Below are 20,205 nucleotides of genomic sequence, written 5' to 3'. Positions count from 1 at the left end.
GGTGTGATATTTCAGTGGGGCCGGAGTACAAAAAAATAATCATAAAACACCATATAGTTCAACTAAAAACCTAAATAAAAATATCCACCTAAACAATGGGGGGGGGGGGCATGTCCACCATGGCTCTCCTTCATTTTCCCTTCCCTAGTCTTTATATCTATCTAACTATATATAAGTTTCAACAAACCCCAAAAAACAAAAATAATTTTTTTAAAAACATACTTCTTTAACAAAAAATTTAGACTATAATAATTATTTTCTTTTTTGCTTAATAATGTTTTTAACAGAATTGTGGCTTTGAAGAAAGCCTAGTTTTTGAAGCAAACAAAACTGTGACATCCATACCTAGAAAGGTTTGATTCTTTAGTACGCAAAGGAAACCACATCCGATGATATCTAAAATAAAGTAAACCCCTAAATTAATATCGCCATACCTATTTATGATGCCTTATGTTGCGGATAATAAATAAGGATGCCTTATGTCGCAGATAATAAATAAATATATAACTGTTATTATTGCATTAATAAACATAATCAATCTCTAAAAAAATATGAACCAGTTTAATCTTGATATGAAAAAGATCAACATCCATTGAAGCAATCGTGTGGTTTTCATCATGTTGTGTAACCTTGCAATGATAGATAAGATAAAATATATCAGATATATAAAATTTAAATAAAAATTAAGGCTAACAATTAACTAATGTATAATAAATTAATGTATAATAAATGTTATTACTGAATTAATAAATATAATCTTGAGGTCTTTAAGATGCAAGTACAGTAGCAAGCTGCCATCATAGTTAAAACCTTGCAATAAAAGATAAATGAAATTATATTAGATATTTAGCACAATAACTGAAAAACCAATTACAAATTAGAGAAGATGAGAATGATTTCCTAACTTTAAAAAAATTCAAAATCACTTAACTCCTGATACACAACACATACTAAACAGAAAAATCGATAGAAGTTGACCCTTCAATACTTTTTAACCTGAATTATAATAGATTTGATTATAAGTTATAATGAAAAGAAAGTTATATTGTGTTAGAGTAACTATCTGGTAATGGCATATGCCATTTGCTAGAGTGTACTGATTTATTGTAACTAAACACTAACATCTCTCAATCCATGCAAGCAAAAGTCTGTCTTTCTGGGTAGAAACAATGTATAGCCATCATTATGATTAACATTAATTGTCATGACCCAGACAATTTGCTTATGTCAAATAGTAAATGAGCTTTGGTTTCCCATAGCTCATTGCAACCAGGTCAACCCTGGTTGTTGGATATCGGTAACTTACCGACTACCTAAAATTACATTTCTATGTATATATATATATATATGTATACAAAAAAACAAATTAAATAATTATAAATCTTTTCATTATCTTAAAAAAAGGGGAGGGTAGAGAATATGATATACATTAGGCACTGTAAAATTTATTATGAAAAATAAAAATTAACCTACTATCTGTAAAGAATATCTGTTAATGTAAGTTTATAAGACATACTATTATTTAAAATAACATACCTTATTACACATTTCTATTATGTTATCACCATATTACCACTTATTATGTATGCAGAAAGTTGATATTTGCTCACTTCATACTCAACACCATCATTTTCATTCTCTTTTGGTTTCCAATAAGAAACTATATATACATCACTTTTCTTCTTTTTGATGCCAACAATTCTGCCGTAAAATACATCCTGGGAGTTAGTGGCATTATCGAACCACATGTGGCAAATACTTCTTCCAATAGAAGCTCCACAAAGAATTTCTTCAATATCTGAAGCCTCATTATTTTCTAGGTCAGGAAACATTTCTTTTACCTGATCAGACATGCAATTTTTTAATATTTTTTCTACATCTCTGCGTTTTTTGTTTTCTTTTTTCTGAATTTTATCTACCATTTGTTTTATCAATTCTAACTTCAGGTCATTGTGACATTGTATATTTGTAAACCGCTTTTTTCTGGCATTAGAGATAGCCCATAATATCAACTTGTTTTGAATATCATTTGGCTTTTTGCATAGCAGAGCAGTTGTTTTATTTTTGCAAGCACGAAGTTTTGAAGAAAGAAAACAAAGAGTGGCATTTGGAGCTTTATGCTTTGTAGTGCTAAACATACCTATAAGTTCTACTGAATCAATGTTGTGAAGCCTAGCCGACTTACCCTGGTCTTTAAGGTGATCATTAGAACTCATTTCAAATTGCCGCTTGTACTGCCTGTCAATGACGCTAATAACTGCATTAAGGCAGTCAGCTAATGCTTTACTCATTTCATCAGTTACTGGGCAAAAGCTGATTATTGAATCAAAAACTACATCTTCAATATCATTACCAAAGAAATCAGTTTTTCGTTTAAGTAGAGATAAAGGATTCTAGCTGCTCTCAATAAGAGTGTTCCGAACATCTTTTACTACCTGAATGCCAGATATGTAGTCAAGTCCCGTACCTGGTGTAATATAACATTTTGTCATCCAAGGACCAGAAAGTAGCTTTCCAATTAAAGCTAAAACACACAACTCAGGGATACCTAAGGTGAAAAAGTTAATTAGTAACAAAGAATAATCTTTGTTTATAATAGTCTTTACTCCCCGTTAATCTTCCAAGTGTCATTACTATTTGTAATTTGTATTTGTAACTAATTCTATCGCCTATAATATTGTGTAGCACTTGATCAAATGAACTGAGCAGGTATAAAAAAGAAAAAAGATACCTGTTTCAGATGTAAAGTCTTGAAATAAACTATTTTGCAGACCTCCGCATAACGCCAAGCCAGAACACAGAAATATCTTCAATATGGCATAATGATGGATCAAAATACCACATGTGTGAAAAAGCATATGTAGTCTGTTGCCTCTATAATGTGGTAGCAATCCTCTGGTTGGTCCAAAAAAGTTACAAAACCTTTTGGATCACCTATGAATATCATAAAAAAGCTCATTTTGGCATTTGCAACAATGTAAAATAAAAACATGCACTAATTAAAATATTTCATTTTAACTCGAAATTTTATTCAGAAAACTAAATATATTAAAGTAAAAGAATGGTTTAGATTAGTTAGAGTACCTTTTGCATCCTTGTAGCGAAGTTCAGATGTACAACAATGTTTGCTGCAATGCAGTCTCTTCCAAAAAGTTTCCCTTTTGAAGTCTCTAATGCTTTAAGTGAAGACTTACAAGAGCTGGTCATTGTGTCTAAAAGGTGAAGATGACAGTTTAGTTCATTTAATGATTTCTGCCAAACAAGGTTTAACTTTGCGATTGTTGCATGGTTTGTTGCAACTCTATCATTCATTGTATTTGTTATGTTCCCAATAATAGTGCTTCTTACGTCAGTATATTTGAGCTGATAGAAATCACTATATAACTTAGCAAGATTATCAATAGACTTTGTAATATGACTCTGATAGTCATAAGCTGTACTTCCAGGAAGTTGATCAATAGCTACAACCATACATACTGATTCCGTTGTCAAGTGCACAGCATTTACATGAACTCCCTCCTGGGTTGTTGCATCAAAACCAAGTGTCAGATCTTTTGTTGTAAATGCTATCTCAGCAGCCTGTAAGTCTGAAAGCACACCAAGCTCACGCATCATTTGTTCTACAGTTGTACAATGTGGAATTTGACTAAATCGATAGCCAGTATGTTCCCCAATTCTACGAAGCAGAGATGGCACACTTTGTGTAGGAACTTGGCACACAAGAATGTCATATATAAGTCTCCTAATATCTGCTGAGTAGCATTTTTCAGTTTTGGTGTTTTGTGTTACTTGCTGAATTTCCTCCAACTCTTCCTGTAAATTCAGAATGTCATTTTGCAGTACAAGAATTGCAGAATTTTTTTAAAGAGTTACTTTATATGAGTCGTTGTTAGTTGCAAATATATGCAGTACATGTCCATTTCTACAGCCAATATTTAAATGAGCTGGTATTGGAAAATTACAAGCTAAATAAGTTTTTGCTTTACTATAAAATAGATTTGTTTTCTTGTGAGGTCCCATGATGCACTAAATTAAATTCAACAATCATAATACTACTATGTAATTGGGTCGGCTATTAATCATAATTAAATAATTTAAAAAATCACCATTAATCTATTAAAAAAATTTTAAATATGTATAATTTTTATATATCATATATAGCTTAAGGTGGCTATATGGTAAATTATGGGTATGGAAAAAGCTGAGAAAATGCTGTTTTTGTTTTTAATGATTTTTATGCAGAATCGTCATAAAATAGTGTTATATAATTTTAATTTTAGCATTTTAAATTTTATTTTGCAGAATTTTGCCTTTAAACTAATTTTGGTGGGTGAAAAGAGTTAGCCATCAAAAAAAAAAGTTAATATATAACCACCTTAATTCTACTTGTTATTTTTTGTGTAAATCATTTAACAATTATAAAAAAAGAAAACCCAAATATTCTTAGTAGTAAAAGGCTATTAAAAAAAAAGTTTGTATAACAGTTCTAATAACATATATCATTATAATGAATAAAAAATCAAAAATACTGAATTCTCCACTGTCAAAAACCGCCCCTCCCCCTAACAATATGAAACGGAAATGGAAATACATACCTGCACTGCGCGGAACAATAGGGTATGTGGTCATGAATATTTTTTAATGAAATTTGGCAGGCACATAGAAAATAGATCTATTTAGTTGACTGGAAAATTTCAAATATGTACCACCATGCCTTCAATATCAATGCAGTGCCAGAACAGGAACGAAATTTTAAATTGCAATAAAAAAAACTGAAAAATTTATTACACGTAAAAAAAAAACCATAATTTATTCAAGATAAAACATTCTACTTTTTTAATAAAGTCTAAGCTGATATAAAATTCTAAAAAAAAAGACAAATTATACATCTTTACCACATCGACTTTGAGCACGCTGGGAAAAAAAAGTCACAGTTTTTGTCTTTGAAATAGGTGCCATAAAAAGCCAGATACGCACGTACCTATACTAATTCAAATGGTTAGTCTTTAATAAGGAAGCCACGTAATATCGAAATATAATTTTTACAAAAAAAAACGTCAATAAAAACTATTAAAAATGCTTTTTTGAAAAACTTATTTTGCATTAAAGTTAACATAAGAGAAATGCTTTAAATGAATTTAAATTTTTATACTTTTTCTTTTAATAAAAACAATATACATATAATATTCACTTAATGAAAAAAAAAATTATATTATTTCTTGTCTAAAAATTTGCAAACCTTTTAATTACTTATGTTATTACAATTGAACACATGATTTAAAAAGTTGATTCCTTCAGATATTTTTTTATTACATACACACATTAGGTTTAAAAAGTTGATTCCTACAGATATTTTCTTGTTACAAACGTATACGAATTTTAAAAGATTCCTTTATTTTGATTATTTGTACAGTTATACTTTATGCTAAATACTCTAATTTTTTTTTGTCTTTTTTCGATTTATTATAAATTATTAGATTTTTAATCAATATCTTTATATTTATCTATACTATGTTTTAATCTCTGTTAGAAGAAATTTTTGCTTTTTAATTTTAGACCTGTTTCTCCGAAAGCAAACCCTGTGTCTTCGCCAAAAGTTTCATCGCCAAAACCAGGTTCTAGTTCCTCCGTTGTTCCACCTCGTCAACAAAAACCGAGTGCAAAATCAGGAAAAGGAAAAAAGAAAAAAGGGAAAGGATGGTAACGTTATTCCAAACTATCGAAATTTATATTAGTAATCAAAAAGTTGTACTTTTTAGATAAATTATGTATAAATGTTTAAATCCATGCAAAGTAAATGAAAATTATAAATATCTGAGTGAATTTTAGTTTAAATAAAAGTTATTTTCTTGAATTTTTTTTTAATTAACTTAGTTGAAATTAAAAACAATTATTCGGGATTTATTTATTTATCAGCTCTTAAGAGCAGCTCCCGTTTTAGTATTTATAGAAAAGACAATGAGAAGCAACATGATGTGACAATGGTCGAAGGTTGGCTACAAGAGCAGATCCAACTATGTTTACAATGTGTTTTTGTACCTTGTCTAAAAGAAAAAGGGCATCATTTGAAGATCCGCTCCAGATATAGCAATAGTATTCCATACAAGGACGGATTTGAGACTTATATATATAAAGAATAGAATCCGAAGTATAAAATTAGCGAGCACAATAAAGAGATGCAACCTCAGCGTGTGCAAAATTTGCAATGGGTTAGATATATGGTTTCCAAGAAAAATTTGAAGTAAGAGTTAATCTTAGTTGACGAAGGAAATTTGACTCGTCGAGTACATAACCATTCATAAATATAGGAAGGTATAGATTGTTGCGATAACGATAAGCTGAAAAAAACTGAGTTTTTATCTAAGTTAAAGTTCACCAGCTACTGAGAGCCCTATGATATAGCAGAAGTGAGATCTGAGGAGAGATGCAAAGAAGTATGTAAATCAAAATTAAAATTAGGCAAAACAATTTTATTCCAAAAATGGGATGCACTATCAATGCTCATATAGAAGGTTGGTATTTCTTAGAGAGTGTTTATTGGTAGGTTTCAAGTTAATTAGATCATTAAAAACGGCAGGAGAAAGATTATTTTTACATATATATATATGTATGTATATATATATATATATATATATATATATATATATATATATATATATATATATATATAAAGCATAAAATATTAAGTTCGTAAATATTAAATATTCTCAAAAAAAAGTTGTTTAAAGTGAGAAAAACGATCAGCAAAATTAATTACACGTATTGCATGTTTCTGACGGCGATAGAGAGATTGTAACTTACTTTTTTTCAGTGCTTGCCCGAGCAATATTTGCATAATTCATATAGCTATGAATGAATGCATAATAAAGTCAGGATAAAACTTTTTTATTTATATAGATTCTGGGCTAATAAAAAATTCCAATATTTTCGGAAACTTTAATACCAACATAATCAATATGTTGCTTCCATGTAATGTCATCATAAAGGAATACACCTAAAAAATTTCTGACACAATCTCTTTTTATTTCAATTTGATCAATAAAAATGTTAGGTAGAGCTGAGGGTTAATAACGTTTTTTAGTTATGGAATGAAAAACAATCCATTTTGTTTTTTAATATTTAGGGTAAGTTTATTGCATTTGAACCAGCTAGAAATATTTTTGAGTTATTCATAATAATAAAGGGTTTATTAATATTGCTTTCAGATAAAAAAAAAATAGTATCATCCGCAAACATAATACTTAAAAGGTTAGAAGCTTTTATGCAAATCATTCACGTAGATTAAAAAAAGCAGTGGCCCTAAAATTGATCCTTGCGGAACACCACATGAAATTTCTAAAACATTTTTTTGAAAAGGATCTTTGAAAGAAACAACTTGTTTTCAGTTTGTTAAATAACTTTTAAGCCATTTTAAAATTACGCCATTCACTCCATAATATTTAAGTTTATGAATCAAAATGCCATGATTTACTGTATCAAATGCTTTTGATAAATCTAAAAAAATATCTAAAGTGAATTGTAAATTTTGAAAGAGTTAGAGATTTCACGGGCAGATTGGATGATTGCATGCTCAGTAGAAATGGTTTTTATAAAAAAAATTCTTCTCTGTAAAATAAGTATATAATCTATTGTAAATAATTTTTTCTAAGATTTTTGAAAATGTTGATAAAATAGAGATAGGTCGGTAGTTACATATATTAGTTCTGTCTCCTTCTTTGTATATTGGGATTATCTTGGCTATTTTTAACTAATCAGGAAAAACTCTTTGCTGTATGATGCTTTGAAAACTTCATAGAGAATATCTTTTAATTGTTCAAATCATTCTAAGGTTGTTTCCATTTTTTTATCAACTCCAGGGGCTTTATTTTCTTAATAGATTTAAATGACACTTGAAACTCCTCAAATGATAGCCCAGAAGATAATTCATTGGAGCAAATGCAATCATCTATCGGTGCTAAAAAGTTATTAAACATAACTTGGGTTTAGGAATTTTATTTGCCAGTTTGGAACCGATGTTAATGAAGAATTTGTTAAACTCGCGAGCTATTAATCTAGGATCATCTTTGTTATCCACTCTAATCACCTGCGGTAGGGAACCTGAGCAAGTTTTTTGTTTTCCACCAATTTCTCTTAGTATTTATCAAGTGCGTTTAGAGTCGTTCTTAACATTTTCAATTAATTTTGAGTAGTAATTCTTTTTTAAGTTTTTACGAGTTTTTTCAAATAGATATTTGCGATCTTTGTTTAATTTTTCATTTAAGGGTGTTTCTTATTTTAAGTAATTTATATATAACTTTTGTTTGATCTTAGATGATTTTTGAAAACCCTTAGTTATCCAAGGAGTATTTAAGTTTTTTTGATTTTTTTTTTTTTTTTCAGAGATAGGAAAATTGGCATCATAGACAGAATAAAATGTTTTGAAAAAACTTTCATAAATTTTATTTGTGTCGTCATTAAAGTTTATACGCTTCCAATGAAGCAGTGATAATTGTTTTTTAAACTGTTCAATATTGTTCATATTATATATACGTTGATGATCAGATATATCTGGTTTCAATATACCTTTTTGTAAATTTTTATTGAAGACATTAGTTGTAATAATGTTATCAATGAAGGTTGCTGAGTTTTTGATAGTTAGACAATTACTTAGGGGAATTGCTCCTATTTCAAATATTAAATCATAAAAACTTTTTATTTTACAGTCATTTTCGTTGTTAAAAAAATTAATGTTTAGATAACCAATAATGAATTTTTTTCTTTTTCTTTAATGCCTATTTTGATAACATTTTGTTAAAAAAACAAAAGACTCGTTGTTTAAGATTTCAATAGTTAAAATTTTTAATGATTTTAATTTTTTCGCCGTTATTGGAATTAAAAAGAAATTCTTCTATTTCACCAGGATAATAGTAAAAGCAATCATTTAAATCATGACAATAATTCTTTTTCTACATTAATATCTATTAAAGTTTTCATTTTAGAAAAATTAAAAGTTTGGTATTTAAAATCGCTAATTTCAGCCATATTGGTAAGAGTTATAAAATCTCCTTTTATTTCCGCGATTACGTTATTTTATCTATGCATATCTTTATCAAATTTGATTACTGCATACGTACCCTCTTAATGATGTCTTTTAACCTCCCACAATTTTTTACGATGTTCCAGGGTTTCTTTCGCATAATCTTCATTGATAAAAATTCCAGCGCCAGTTTTTTCACAGATGTTAAAATTTTGCATTTATCTATACTTTAATTTTCATTATAATTTTTATTTTATCATTATAAATTATAATTTATCATTATAAATTATAATTTATCATTATAAATTATAATTTATCATTATAAATTATAATTTATCATTATAAATTGTAATTAAAGAGTATGAGGACTATAGTTCTTGGTAGGTTGTCTTCTCTTCCTCTTCGATGGGCTCTTCCTATTCGATGGACTCGTTCAACCAATATATCATCGGCAATTCCAAACTGGTTTTAAAGATCTTTTTAACTGCTCTTGTACAGTCATCCCACGTTTAAGACGGTGGTTCTGCAATACCATCAACTCTTAAGTTATTGCAACGAGATCTATTTTCTAGATCTTTAGTTTTTTTTTCAAGGTATTTATCTCTTCATTGATCTTTAGATTATGTTGAGAAAGCATTTTCTTGATGTTTTCTCGGAATAACGAGAAAATGAATGTGAAAAATTTAAAAGTCGAAATTACTGAAATATTTTGAAAACCTTAAAAATTGGCGCTGTTTTTATTCTTGAATGAAAAAAGAGTTATAATGTTTTTGATTAAAGTAGAGTCCTCAGCATAAATTGTCCCACTAGAATCAATTAGGTAATTTCATACGGGGTGGCTTTGGCAACAAATTCGTCCCGCTGTAATGATATTTAAAAAGAACATTCCACTGAAATCCTATTGTGAATGTCCAGTTGGTGTGAGTGGGCGATGTTGCCATGTTCTTGCATTTTAACTATTTATTTTGGCCAGATTTAGCAAGTTCTCATTATTCTAAAGATTCTCTAAATTGGATGGACCAATATGTCTATTACGTTGATAAAGAATCCAATCCCCCAAATGTGCCTCAAGCACGACCAATTGAAAATTTTTGGGGACATTTGGCACAGAAGGTTTACGAGGGAGATTGGCAAGCTTCAACAGAGCAAGTTTTGATTGATCGCATTAAACTAAAACTACAAGAAATTGATTTAAACTTTTTACAATCGCATATGAAAGGCGTCAGAGCAAAATTGAGATCAATTGCAGATGGTGGTGTTTTTTCATATAAAAAATAATATATTTTTATTAAGAGATAAATGCTTTATTTAAAAAAAATATAATAGTAGTTTGTTTTTTATTTATAAATAAGTTATTGACGTTTTTACTTTGTTCGATAACTTCCGCATCACCCGTTAGGAGTAAAAAAGGTTCAATTCCTATGATTCTGGGTCGCCAAATTAAACTTACTTCAGCACGACTTGCTTGTAAAACAATTATTAAAGCAGATCTAGAAAATTCAAAATTCAAGAGATATTCTGAAAAATAAAGAGCAACATAAAGTCTAAGATAAAAGATACAAAAGTTCCTTTTGAGTCACATAGTTACAAAGTTTTATTTAAAGTCAAGTGTAAAATCTTCATTATTTGACCACCTCAGCTATTGCTTTACAAAAATGACTGCTTGTTGCTTGGTAGATTATGATTATGTCAAAAATAACCAAACTTACAATGCTAACCTTGTTTCTCCTGATCTTAAAATGTTAACCACAATAAAGTATAATATTGTTTATGTAATGGAAAGAAAAATTTATGCTACTCCTAAAAATAATTTAGATAATGATTCACAAGTACTTCAAAAAACAAAAAATTCATCTCTACAAAATCTACTAAAGAAAATACTGTTCCTAAAACAAATATAAATAATAATAATAATATATTTGCAAGTGATGAAAACAATTTTCTATCTTCACAGTTTAGTAATTTGCAATAGTATCCAACAACATTTAGAGGAAAAACTACAGAAATAAATATTAACATTCAGAACATGTAACAACTGATCCTATTACATTTCCTATTAAGTTATAAAAAATTTTGAGCAAAACACAGATAATAATAACAGACTAAGCATAAAAAAAGACTAAATAACTGGTAGTAGACTTCCAGCATTGTTCGCGGTGGTTTAATATTGAACATTCGCGGCATTTTAAAATGCGCATGCGCAACTTTTATTAAAAAAGATATTGTTATTTCGCTTTTATCAAACAATTTTTTTTTTAGCCATACCTAAAAAAGCAGCTAATAGCTTTGCTATTTTTTTAAGTATGGTTTAATAATTTTTAAATTTTAGTATCTCGAAATACGCGGGAACTCAGACTTGATTTTATGGCTTTTTTATTTTATGTATACTACTAAACTGGATAATTAAGCGCTTATTTAAATTTTTAGCCTTTAAAATCTAATATATTTTAGTTTATCTTTATATTAAAAAAGTTTATCTTTATATTAAAAAAAAATTAGACTTGGGTTACTTTTTTAAGTTTAAAAACGTGTACAAATAAATATAAAAATGACTGACTCTCAAATAACAAAAATAAGAAAATTATGTCGAATATGTGGAGAAAATCTTGAAAATTGTAGTGTTCTTTTAATAAACCTTGTAATTAGAATAGAATTGTATTTTTTTATACGAATTGTCAAGGACGACCCAAAGATGCACCCACAGAAGATGTGTAACAGATGCTATTCAATAATGAGAAACATAGAAAAGGTTCAAATACTAATCTTAAATTAAGAACCTGGATTAGCAATTGCAAGAAATGTGAATATGTTTGCTTCAAAGTAAATAAAGGAAGAAAACCAAAAAAAATGTAAAAGGAAGGCCGTTAAGTATTGCCGATGAAAAAATTTGGACTCGACAAGCAATAAATAACATACAAGCTAAAATTTTATCTCTACCAACTTTAAATCTGAAACTACAAGACATTAACCAAAACTTTAACCCACATGTACATCTTTGTGTCTATTATATTTGTAATGGTATTATGTATAAACCAGTTATTTTAAAAACTGTCTGCATTCATTTTGTGCACCATGTATATTACCACTTATCAATAATGAACTATTATCTTAAACAAAATGCCCTAAATGCTCTTTTCAATTTCAATTGATGGATTAACCTCCTCTATTAATATTATTGAAATGATAAATAATATTCAAGAAGAATGTAAGCAACGTTGTGGTAGATTATTTAAAGTGTTACAACTATCAGAACGCATGAATCATCAAAATATTTATCAGGCTCCAATACCAATTTCCTCAACCTTGACAACATCATCATCACAAATAAGTCTTTTCATATATATTTGTATTAAATTCAAAAAGTGTTATCACAAAGGATATTGATGCTGTTATACTTCGTGTTATTAAACAAAAAATGTTGCAAACATTTGGCAGTAAACAACCGAACACTTGATTATGAAGAGTTTAGCAAATATATTAAGACGCAACGTCAAATAAAACAACTTCAGATAAGTACTCAGGATCTTGAAGATAAAACATGTATCATAACAGAAGCACTTGAAACTCACATATTATCTCACCCTGAAAATGAAAAATTAGTAAAGTTAGTATTTGAACTACACATAACTCACTTTGAAGAGAAAAAAAAAAGAAAAAGTAAACATTTTAAATTTTATTGTTCACTTAAAATATAAATCATAAATAATGCATTTTGTTCGGATCCTAATAGATATGTTATTTCTAATATTTTATGTTTTGATATTTTGTATTTATATCTCTATTTTGTATTTATATGAGAATCAATCGCCATATTTATATTCATAGATCTCAGAATTGAAAATAATGAAAGAAACTAACCATGTAAAGATGTCATTTGGTCCACTAGTAAATAAACTCGACGAGGTATTTAATTTGTTAGGAGTGCAAAGACAAGCATACCATGGGAAAATTTTTGTTGGTAACCATGTTAACTAAATGTTAAAGGTAAACTAATCATATAGTTCTTAAATATAAAGTAGTATATTCGTTTATTCCAAATTAAAAAAAAAGTATATTTGAATAGGTATGGCCAGTATGTATTTGCTTATATGTATATGTATATCTAATATATGTATGAAAAAAGTGTAAATTGAAAGTGTAATTTAACATATATAACTTATTTCATTTAAAAAGCATTATTAGATGAAAAGTATCTTCAAACTATGCAACTCAATACCAAAGCTTGTAGTCGAACTTGGATTCAATAATACTGACATATGCAAAGAAACTATTGAACTTTGTCAGAACTTTAAAGTCCTATTTGATAAGTTTGGGGTTTGCCACAAGCTTATTAACTCCTGCAAGCAGTTCAAGAAAGAAAACATTCAAAATCTTGGTATGACATGTATTATTATTATTTTTATTATTATTATATATATATATATATTATTATTATATATACACAGAAAATCAAATTGAAGATTTTATGAAATACTTCCGTGATAATTGGCCAAATGATTCAATTACATCTAAGCTTCATATGCTTGAATATCATGCATCTTTTATTAGGAAATGGGGAGTAAGACTTGGTACTTATGGAGAACATGGTGCAGAGAGTATTCATGCTGAATTCAACAGCATGAAGAGTACCTACTGGCACATGAAAGGAAAATATGAAAGGGCAGTGTTATGGCGTAAATATTACTTCTGTCAGTATTTTTTAACCTTCAAATAAAAAGAAAACTTATCAATTTTTAAAAGCAATAAATTATAACAAAAAAAAGTAACCCAGTTATAATTTTAGTTTTAAATGATTCACTCACTACTATATTTTCAAAAAAAACTAAAGGCAGTGACTAAAAAATTTACAACTTTAAAATATAGACCATAATGTAGCAAAGGTTAAACTTTCCCAGAAAAACAACAAAGTTTCACTTTAGTTCCACATCTTTTCTCCTCCTAAAATTATTTAAATGATAGCTTTGGTAAAATCTACCATACCTAAAATATTGTTTTGACATAACTTCTTAGAAATAATTTAGCATTTTCCACAAATAATATAAAGTTTGAAGTGTATACAAGTTTGTAGTGTATATAAATATAAAGTTTGAAGTGTATACAACTTTAGTAAGAAATCCCTTTTTAACCGCGATCGTTTCTGTTTATAAACGTTTGAACAAAATACGACGCATGCGCGTGTTAAAAGTCCACTACTAAACCACCGTGTGTTAGGTGTATATGGTAAAAAGATATTTAAAAGTTTTAAAAACTTTTGTCGTGGCCACCACTTTGAAATAGAGTACTGTTATTTTTTCGAAACCAGGTTTTTATCAAATGCTATGCCATGTGGTTTCTTTACTTTTACAGACTCATATGGTTTAAGTTCTGAAGCCTTGGTAGTTCCATACGTGTTATTTGAAATAAAAGTCAGAGGAGAAAATTCAACCGAACTATTGTCTAACTTATCTAAATCATCTGCCTATTTTATTTAAAACACAACTTCAAATGGTATGCACACAATCAAACTACTGCTCTCTCATGTCCTATCATCCTGAATCAAAATCTGCAAAGTTCCTTATCCAGAAAAACAACATTTGTGGGATGTAATAAAATGTTTAATAGACAGCATCCTTTTAAACTTAGCGATACCAGATTGACCACATAAAGAGTACAAATTATTTGCAACTTTAAAAAAGGAAAATCTTCGTCGAATTTCTAACTTTGAAAGTATTAAACCACTTCCCACCCATATTAATAAATTGATACGTTAAATTCCTATTTTAAAATTTAGTACAACATTAAATAATTAAAAAAAATTATATTTTAGTCTTTTGACAAAAAAAGTATCACTATAAATAGTATAAGAGTGTGTAAAAACTGAGTAAAAAGATTTTAAAACCACTGTGTAAAAATATTTTAAAACCACCCAAGTCGAATTTTTTTTTCCATTTTAGCGTTTGTGTACAGTGTAAAAAATAAAAATTTACCAAATTTTAGTAATTATTCTACAGCCTCCTCAATATAAAAGTATAGTATAAAAGTATTTTTTATGTTTGTTAAATATACAACAAATAATTTTTGTTAGAAATGCATTAATTCAGCTCCTATCTAGTTTTTATCTAGTTTGAAAACTATTTTACTAAGGGGAGAATTTTAAAGCAAACTTTAAAATTCTCCCCTTAGTAAAATAATTTTCAAAAAAATCAACTTCAAAACTCCCAAAATTAAAACTAAATTTTACTAAACTAAAAAAGCTGTTTTGTAGAAAGTTTTATGACGATCAAAATTCTCTTTTCAAAATTGAATTTGCTAGTTCCGGAAAAAAGTTATGAGCAAAAAACCGATATAAATATTTTTCGATGAAAGAGTAAACATTCTAATTGCTTACACTTATGCATTAAGATGAGCGCGGCTAAACTAATTAATAGTTATTAATTATTTAAAACGTAAAATGTCTTGTACTTACATTCGTAAAACGCAAACATTCGTAAAGAGCAATTGCAACTTGAAGTAAAACAAATCAAAAAAAGGGAAATATCACCTAGTAAAGCTTCAGAGGCATACAACATACCAAAGGCAACTTTTCACAAGCGGGTGCACAACAATCACACGGTAGAGGTACAACTACCGTGCCAAGTACAGCATTTGAATTTATTCTTGTTTCAGTACTTATCAGTTTAACAGATTGGGGTTTCGGAAGAACGTTCAAAGTAGCAGACAATATTTTTTCTCTCAGAGCTTTCTTTTGTACCGAAGACAAAATTACAAGTTATTTCAATACACTTCAAAAACAATTTCTTGAAGCAAATAACAACAATAACATGTCGTGCAACTTTGTCGAAATTGGATTTTCAGGCAATCATATACTTCAACCGTTAGACGTAGGTGTGTTTTGTCACGTTAAACGAGTTTTGGGCAAGTTACTTACAGAATTTTATGCACCTAAAAATTTTAACAACTTAACATAAAAATTTTTTATTGAACTACAAGCAAAACTTTTTAGCTCTGGTGACGTATTTACACGAACACAAATAAACGCTGGATTTCAAAACACTGACTTGTTCCCACTTGATATTAGCAAAATTGATCAATCAAAATTACAAATTGCTCAAACATTTCAAGTACCATCTCAGCCTGCTTCATCATCTTTATACAAGCCTGCTTCATTATCCTCAAGCGAGCCAGTTTCATCATTATCATGCAAGTCTGCTTCATCATCTTCAACTATACCTGCTTCATCATCCTTATCCCAGCCTTTATCATCATTTAACATCAGTCAGCATTAAACTGACTGATGTTAGATGAATGATCCAACAACTCGCCAACTTCAAAATTTAACAACAACACCAGTGCTCCTGCTCAAACGTATTAAATGTTGCAACACTTTACAAAAAGACTCAAAGGAAATTTGAAAAATATTTTACAGCGCCACCATATTGACACACAAAAAAAACCTAAAAGAGTCAACATTCTACGAGTTGAAGGCCAGTGTCTAAGTACATCTGAGGTGCTCGAGAAACTAAAGCAAGACGATGAGGCCAAAAAGTCAAAGCAATTAAAAAAACGCAAGATTCACTTTAGTGAAGCTTCAGATAAAACTCAGCAAGTGCAACATTTAAAAAAACCGAGACAAGACAAAGACATCAAGAGGTGCAAAAAGTGTCGCAGAGTTTACCCAAGAAGTACAAAATAGGTAAAGAGTTTTTTTTACATAAAAAAATGCCGCGAACCTGCTTCTGCCGATGAAACAACTCAAATTTATTTAATTAAAAAATAGTTTTTTTTGTATATTTGATTATAATAGTTTTTTTGTAAACTTAATTTCTGATAAGATTAGTTTTCGATTTATTTTTAATTAATTTTGTTTGATTTTCTTAACATCCTCATTTAGTTTTGATTTTCTTAATATCTTAATCAGTTGTTATTAAAAATTAACTAGTTTACTTTTCCCCAATTATAAGGGGAAAAGTAAACGTTTTTTTTCTTCATAAAAATCAATTTTTTTAAAAATATTCAAAGTATTTTTTCTCAATTTTTATATATTTATCACGGTCGTTTAGACTTAAGAAATAAGTGGAAAGTTTAACTCTACTACGCAAGCGCAGTAGAGTTAAAAATAATTTAGAATTTTAATAATGGCTACGGGTGCAACGTTTTTAAAAACTTATCATTGACAACGAGTAACTTGTGTAATTATAGATAATTAAATAGACTTTTAACTATTTTTTTAAATGAAATTATTGTGAAAATAACTTGCAGCTGTACTAAGAAATGTTTTAAATAAAATACAAGACAACTGAATGTGAATAAAATCTACTTTCAGCTAAAGCTACTTTTACTGTTTTTGTTTATAATCTTTAAACCTTTTTTAAAAAAATTTTGAGCGTAGAAATTTTAAAATTTTTATTTATTCAGCAAGATGAACCTTTTATCTTTTTTGCATTTTTTGCTTATATGAGGATTCAATTTTTTTTGCAGGATTAAAATAAAATCTTAATCGTTAACTTTTTGTAACCTGTTGCTACGGTACTCCTTTCCGATGTATGTATGTATATATATATATATATATATATATATATATATATATATATATATATATATATATATATATATATATATATATATATACATATATATATGCATATATATATACATATAAATATATATATATATATATATATATATATATATATATATATATATATATATATATATATATATATATATATATATGTATATATACCTATATATATATATAAATAAAGAGAAATAGAGAAAGAGATCTCGAAAAGAGAATAAATAAATAGGAATTGGTTGATAAATATGGATGAATTAAAAGGATTTCTAAATAATAAATTTGTTTATAATTATATATATATATATATATATATATATATATATATATATATATATACATACAATTTTTTATATAGTCTAATATTAAATAAAATGGAACTTCACAACAAAAATATTTAACTCATTTGCAGAGTTTGTGGACAGTTACTTGGTAAAAAGTATTATTTTATAGGAGAAATTCTTAAAGTAAAATTAGAGAAGCTGTTTCATGTTGAAATGACAGATTTGGAAATTGTCCATCCTCCAAAAATGTGTAAAAAATGTTATTGTACAATGAACAATGTGCTTTCAAGAAAAACATCAACTGCCCTTGGTCTCTGTACTAAGTGGAAACCACACTGTGATGACTGTTTTACTTGCCAATCAGTAAAAAAGCTTAGAAAAGGTTTAGTAGTTTCTAAACAACAATCTAGAAATAAAGCAAGATGTAGTGGCCGAAAAATGATTCAAAGATGTGGACATTTGCAATGTTCACTACCATAAAAGAAGAAATAACCATAATACAAGATGAAGACATAGATATATCAAAGCTAAATAATGAGTTAAATCCACATTTGCAACATTGCTTATGTAATATATGCGGTAAAATTCCAAAGCAACCTTTAACTTTAAAAAAATGCGAGCATCTTTTCTGCTTCTTTTGTATTGTAGAAAATATTAAGTTCAAGCCAATTAGTAAAGCAATATGTCCTCAATGCCAAGAATATTTATTATATGAAGATTCATTAGCAAGTAACAAAACAAATTCTCTCATTAAAATGTTGACTGTTGCATGTATTTCAACACAAAATAAAAGATCAAAATATAATTCAAATAAAAATATAAATATCTTTCATGCATAAAATACATTTTTCATTCCTTCAATCTTTATGTAAAAAATATTCTAAATATATTCATATTGATTTTAACAGTTTCAAGCTAAAAAACATTAAAAAATAAAAAAATTTAAACACGAAATACAAAAAATGTTTATATCGAGTTCCAAGAAAAAGTCTTTCTGCTTTAGTTTATTTTTCCCTTCTTTACAACAGGTTAGTTTCCTTTTCAAGACCCAAATATGGTTGGAATACTAAAAAAATTTATACTATAATATTTGTTTGTTTTAAATCAATTTTTATCATAATTTATTAATTTTGAATCAATATGTACAAAACCAGACTGATGGTTCAATAGAGAAAATCAAAATTATAGCATTCAATTGATAAAATCAAAAACATAACCAATGGTATTGCTTTGAAGCAGGCAATACAGTTGATTTATTTGACGTTATTGACTAAATCGAAAGCCTGGAATAATAACATTCAAAATTTTGATCATAAATAAGAGTGCATAATAATATAATGTATGTATGTGTATGTATATATGTGTATATATATATATATATATATATATATTTATATATATATATATATATATATATATATATATATATATATATATATATATATATATATATATATATATATATATATATATATATATATATATATATAAGGGCCTTGCGAATCGATTTGATTCGCGAATCAAGTGTTGCTTCGATTGAGTCGAAAAAAAAGATTCAAGTTTTTTCGAATCATATTTTATTTTGTGAATGTTGCTAATTTTTTAGATTTCTAAAGCTAAAATGTAATTGAAATGGGTTTTTACCCCAGGTAGAGTAAGAGTAAATGAAAATAGTTCTAATATCACTTTTAAACAAACGCCAAAAATATAATTCGGGCAAAAAGAATTTAATCAAAGAAATATTTTTTTTTTGGAAAAAAAAATGCTTAAATTTGGTTTACCACAAATTGCTGATTCGATTCGCAAATCAAGACCTGCTTTGAGATTCAATTCGAAAAAAAAATGTCGATTTGCAGGGCCCTAATATATATATATATATATATATATATATATATATATATATATATATATATATATATATATATATATATATATATATATATATATATATATATATATATATATATATATATATATATATATATTATCTGTGTGTGTGTGTGTGTGTGTGTGTGTAAATTATGTTAGTGTATTTTACAAATAGAGTGTTCAATGTTCTTAAAGAACAGAGCAATATTAAATGCCCTGCTAAATAATAACATTTCCAAAAAATGTATGCTATGTTTGCAAGAAAAATTTGAAATAATTACTCATTTAAATCAGGAAAATTTATTAAATTAAAAATTTGAATTAACTTCTAAATGTAAACACGAAAATAAATACCTCTTAAACAATTATAAAAACAAATGACCAAATTAAATTATCTCCATTCCAAAGAAATTTATTTAATAATTACTTTCTGTAACTTCCCGTTAACCAAAAAAATATAGTAATTTAAAAAAAATTATTTT

The 20,205-nt window shown here is 27.6% G+C and overlaps 1 protein-coding gene across 1 annotated transcript in view; it reads left to right on the top strand.

The window, feature by feature from the left end:
- Positions 1–5,854, top strand: part of LOC100200095 (signal recognition particle subunit SRP72) — a 44,823-nt gene extending 38,969 nt beyond the window's left edge. The window contains exon 21 of the mRNA XM_065793001.1: positions 5,557–5,854. Within this exon, the coding sequence (XP_065649073.1) occupies positions 5,557–5,704 (148 nt within the window). The 3' untranslated portion in view covers positions 5,705–5,854. The remainder of the gene's footprint in view (positions 1–5,556) is intronic.
- The last annotated feature ends 14,351 nt before the right edge of the window (positions 5,855–20,205 follow it).

This window comes from Hydra vulgaris, chromosome 03, assembly GCF_038396675.1.
Source record: "Hydra vulgaris chromosome 03, alternate assembly HydraT2T_AEP".
Lineage (NCBI taxonomy): Eukaryota > Metazoa > Cnidaria > Hydrozoa > Anthoathecata > Hydridae > Hydra > Hydra vulgaris.
Note: the sequence above shows the minus strand (reverse complement) of the source record. Positions and strands in the feature narration are given on the sequence as shown.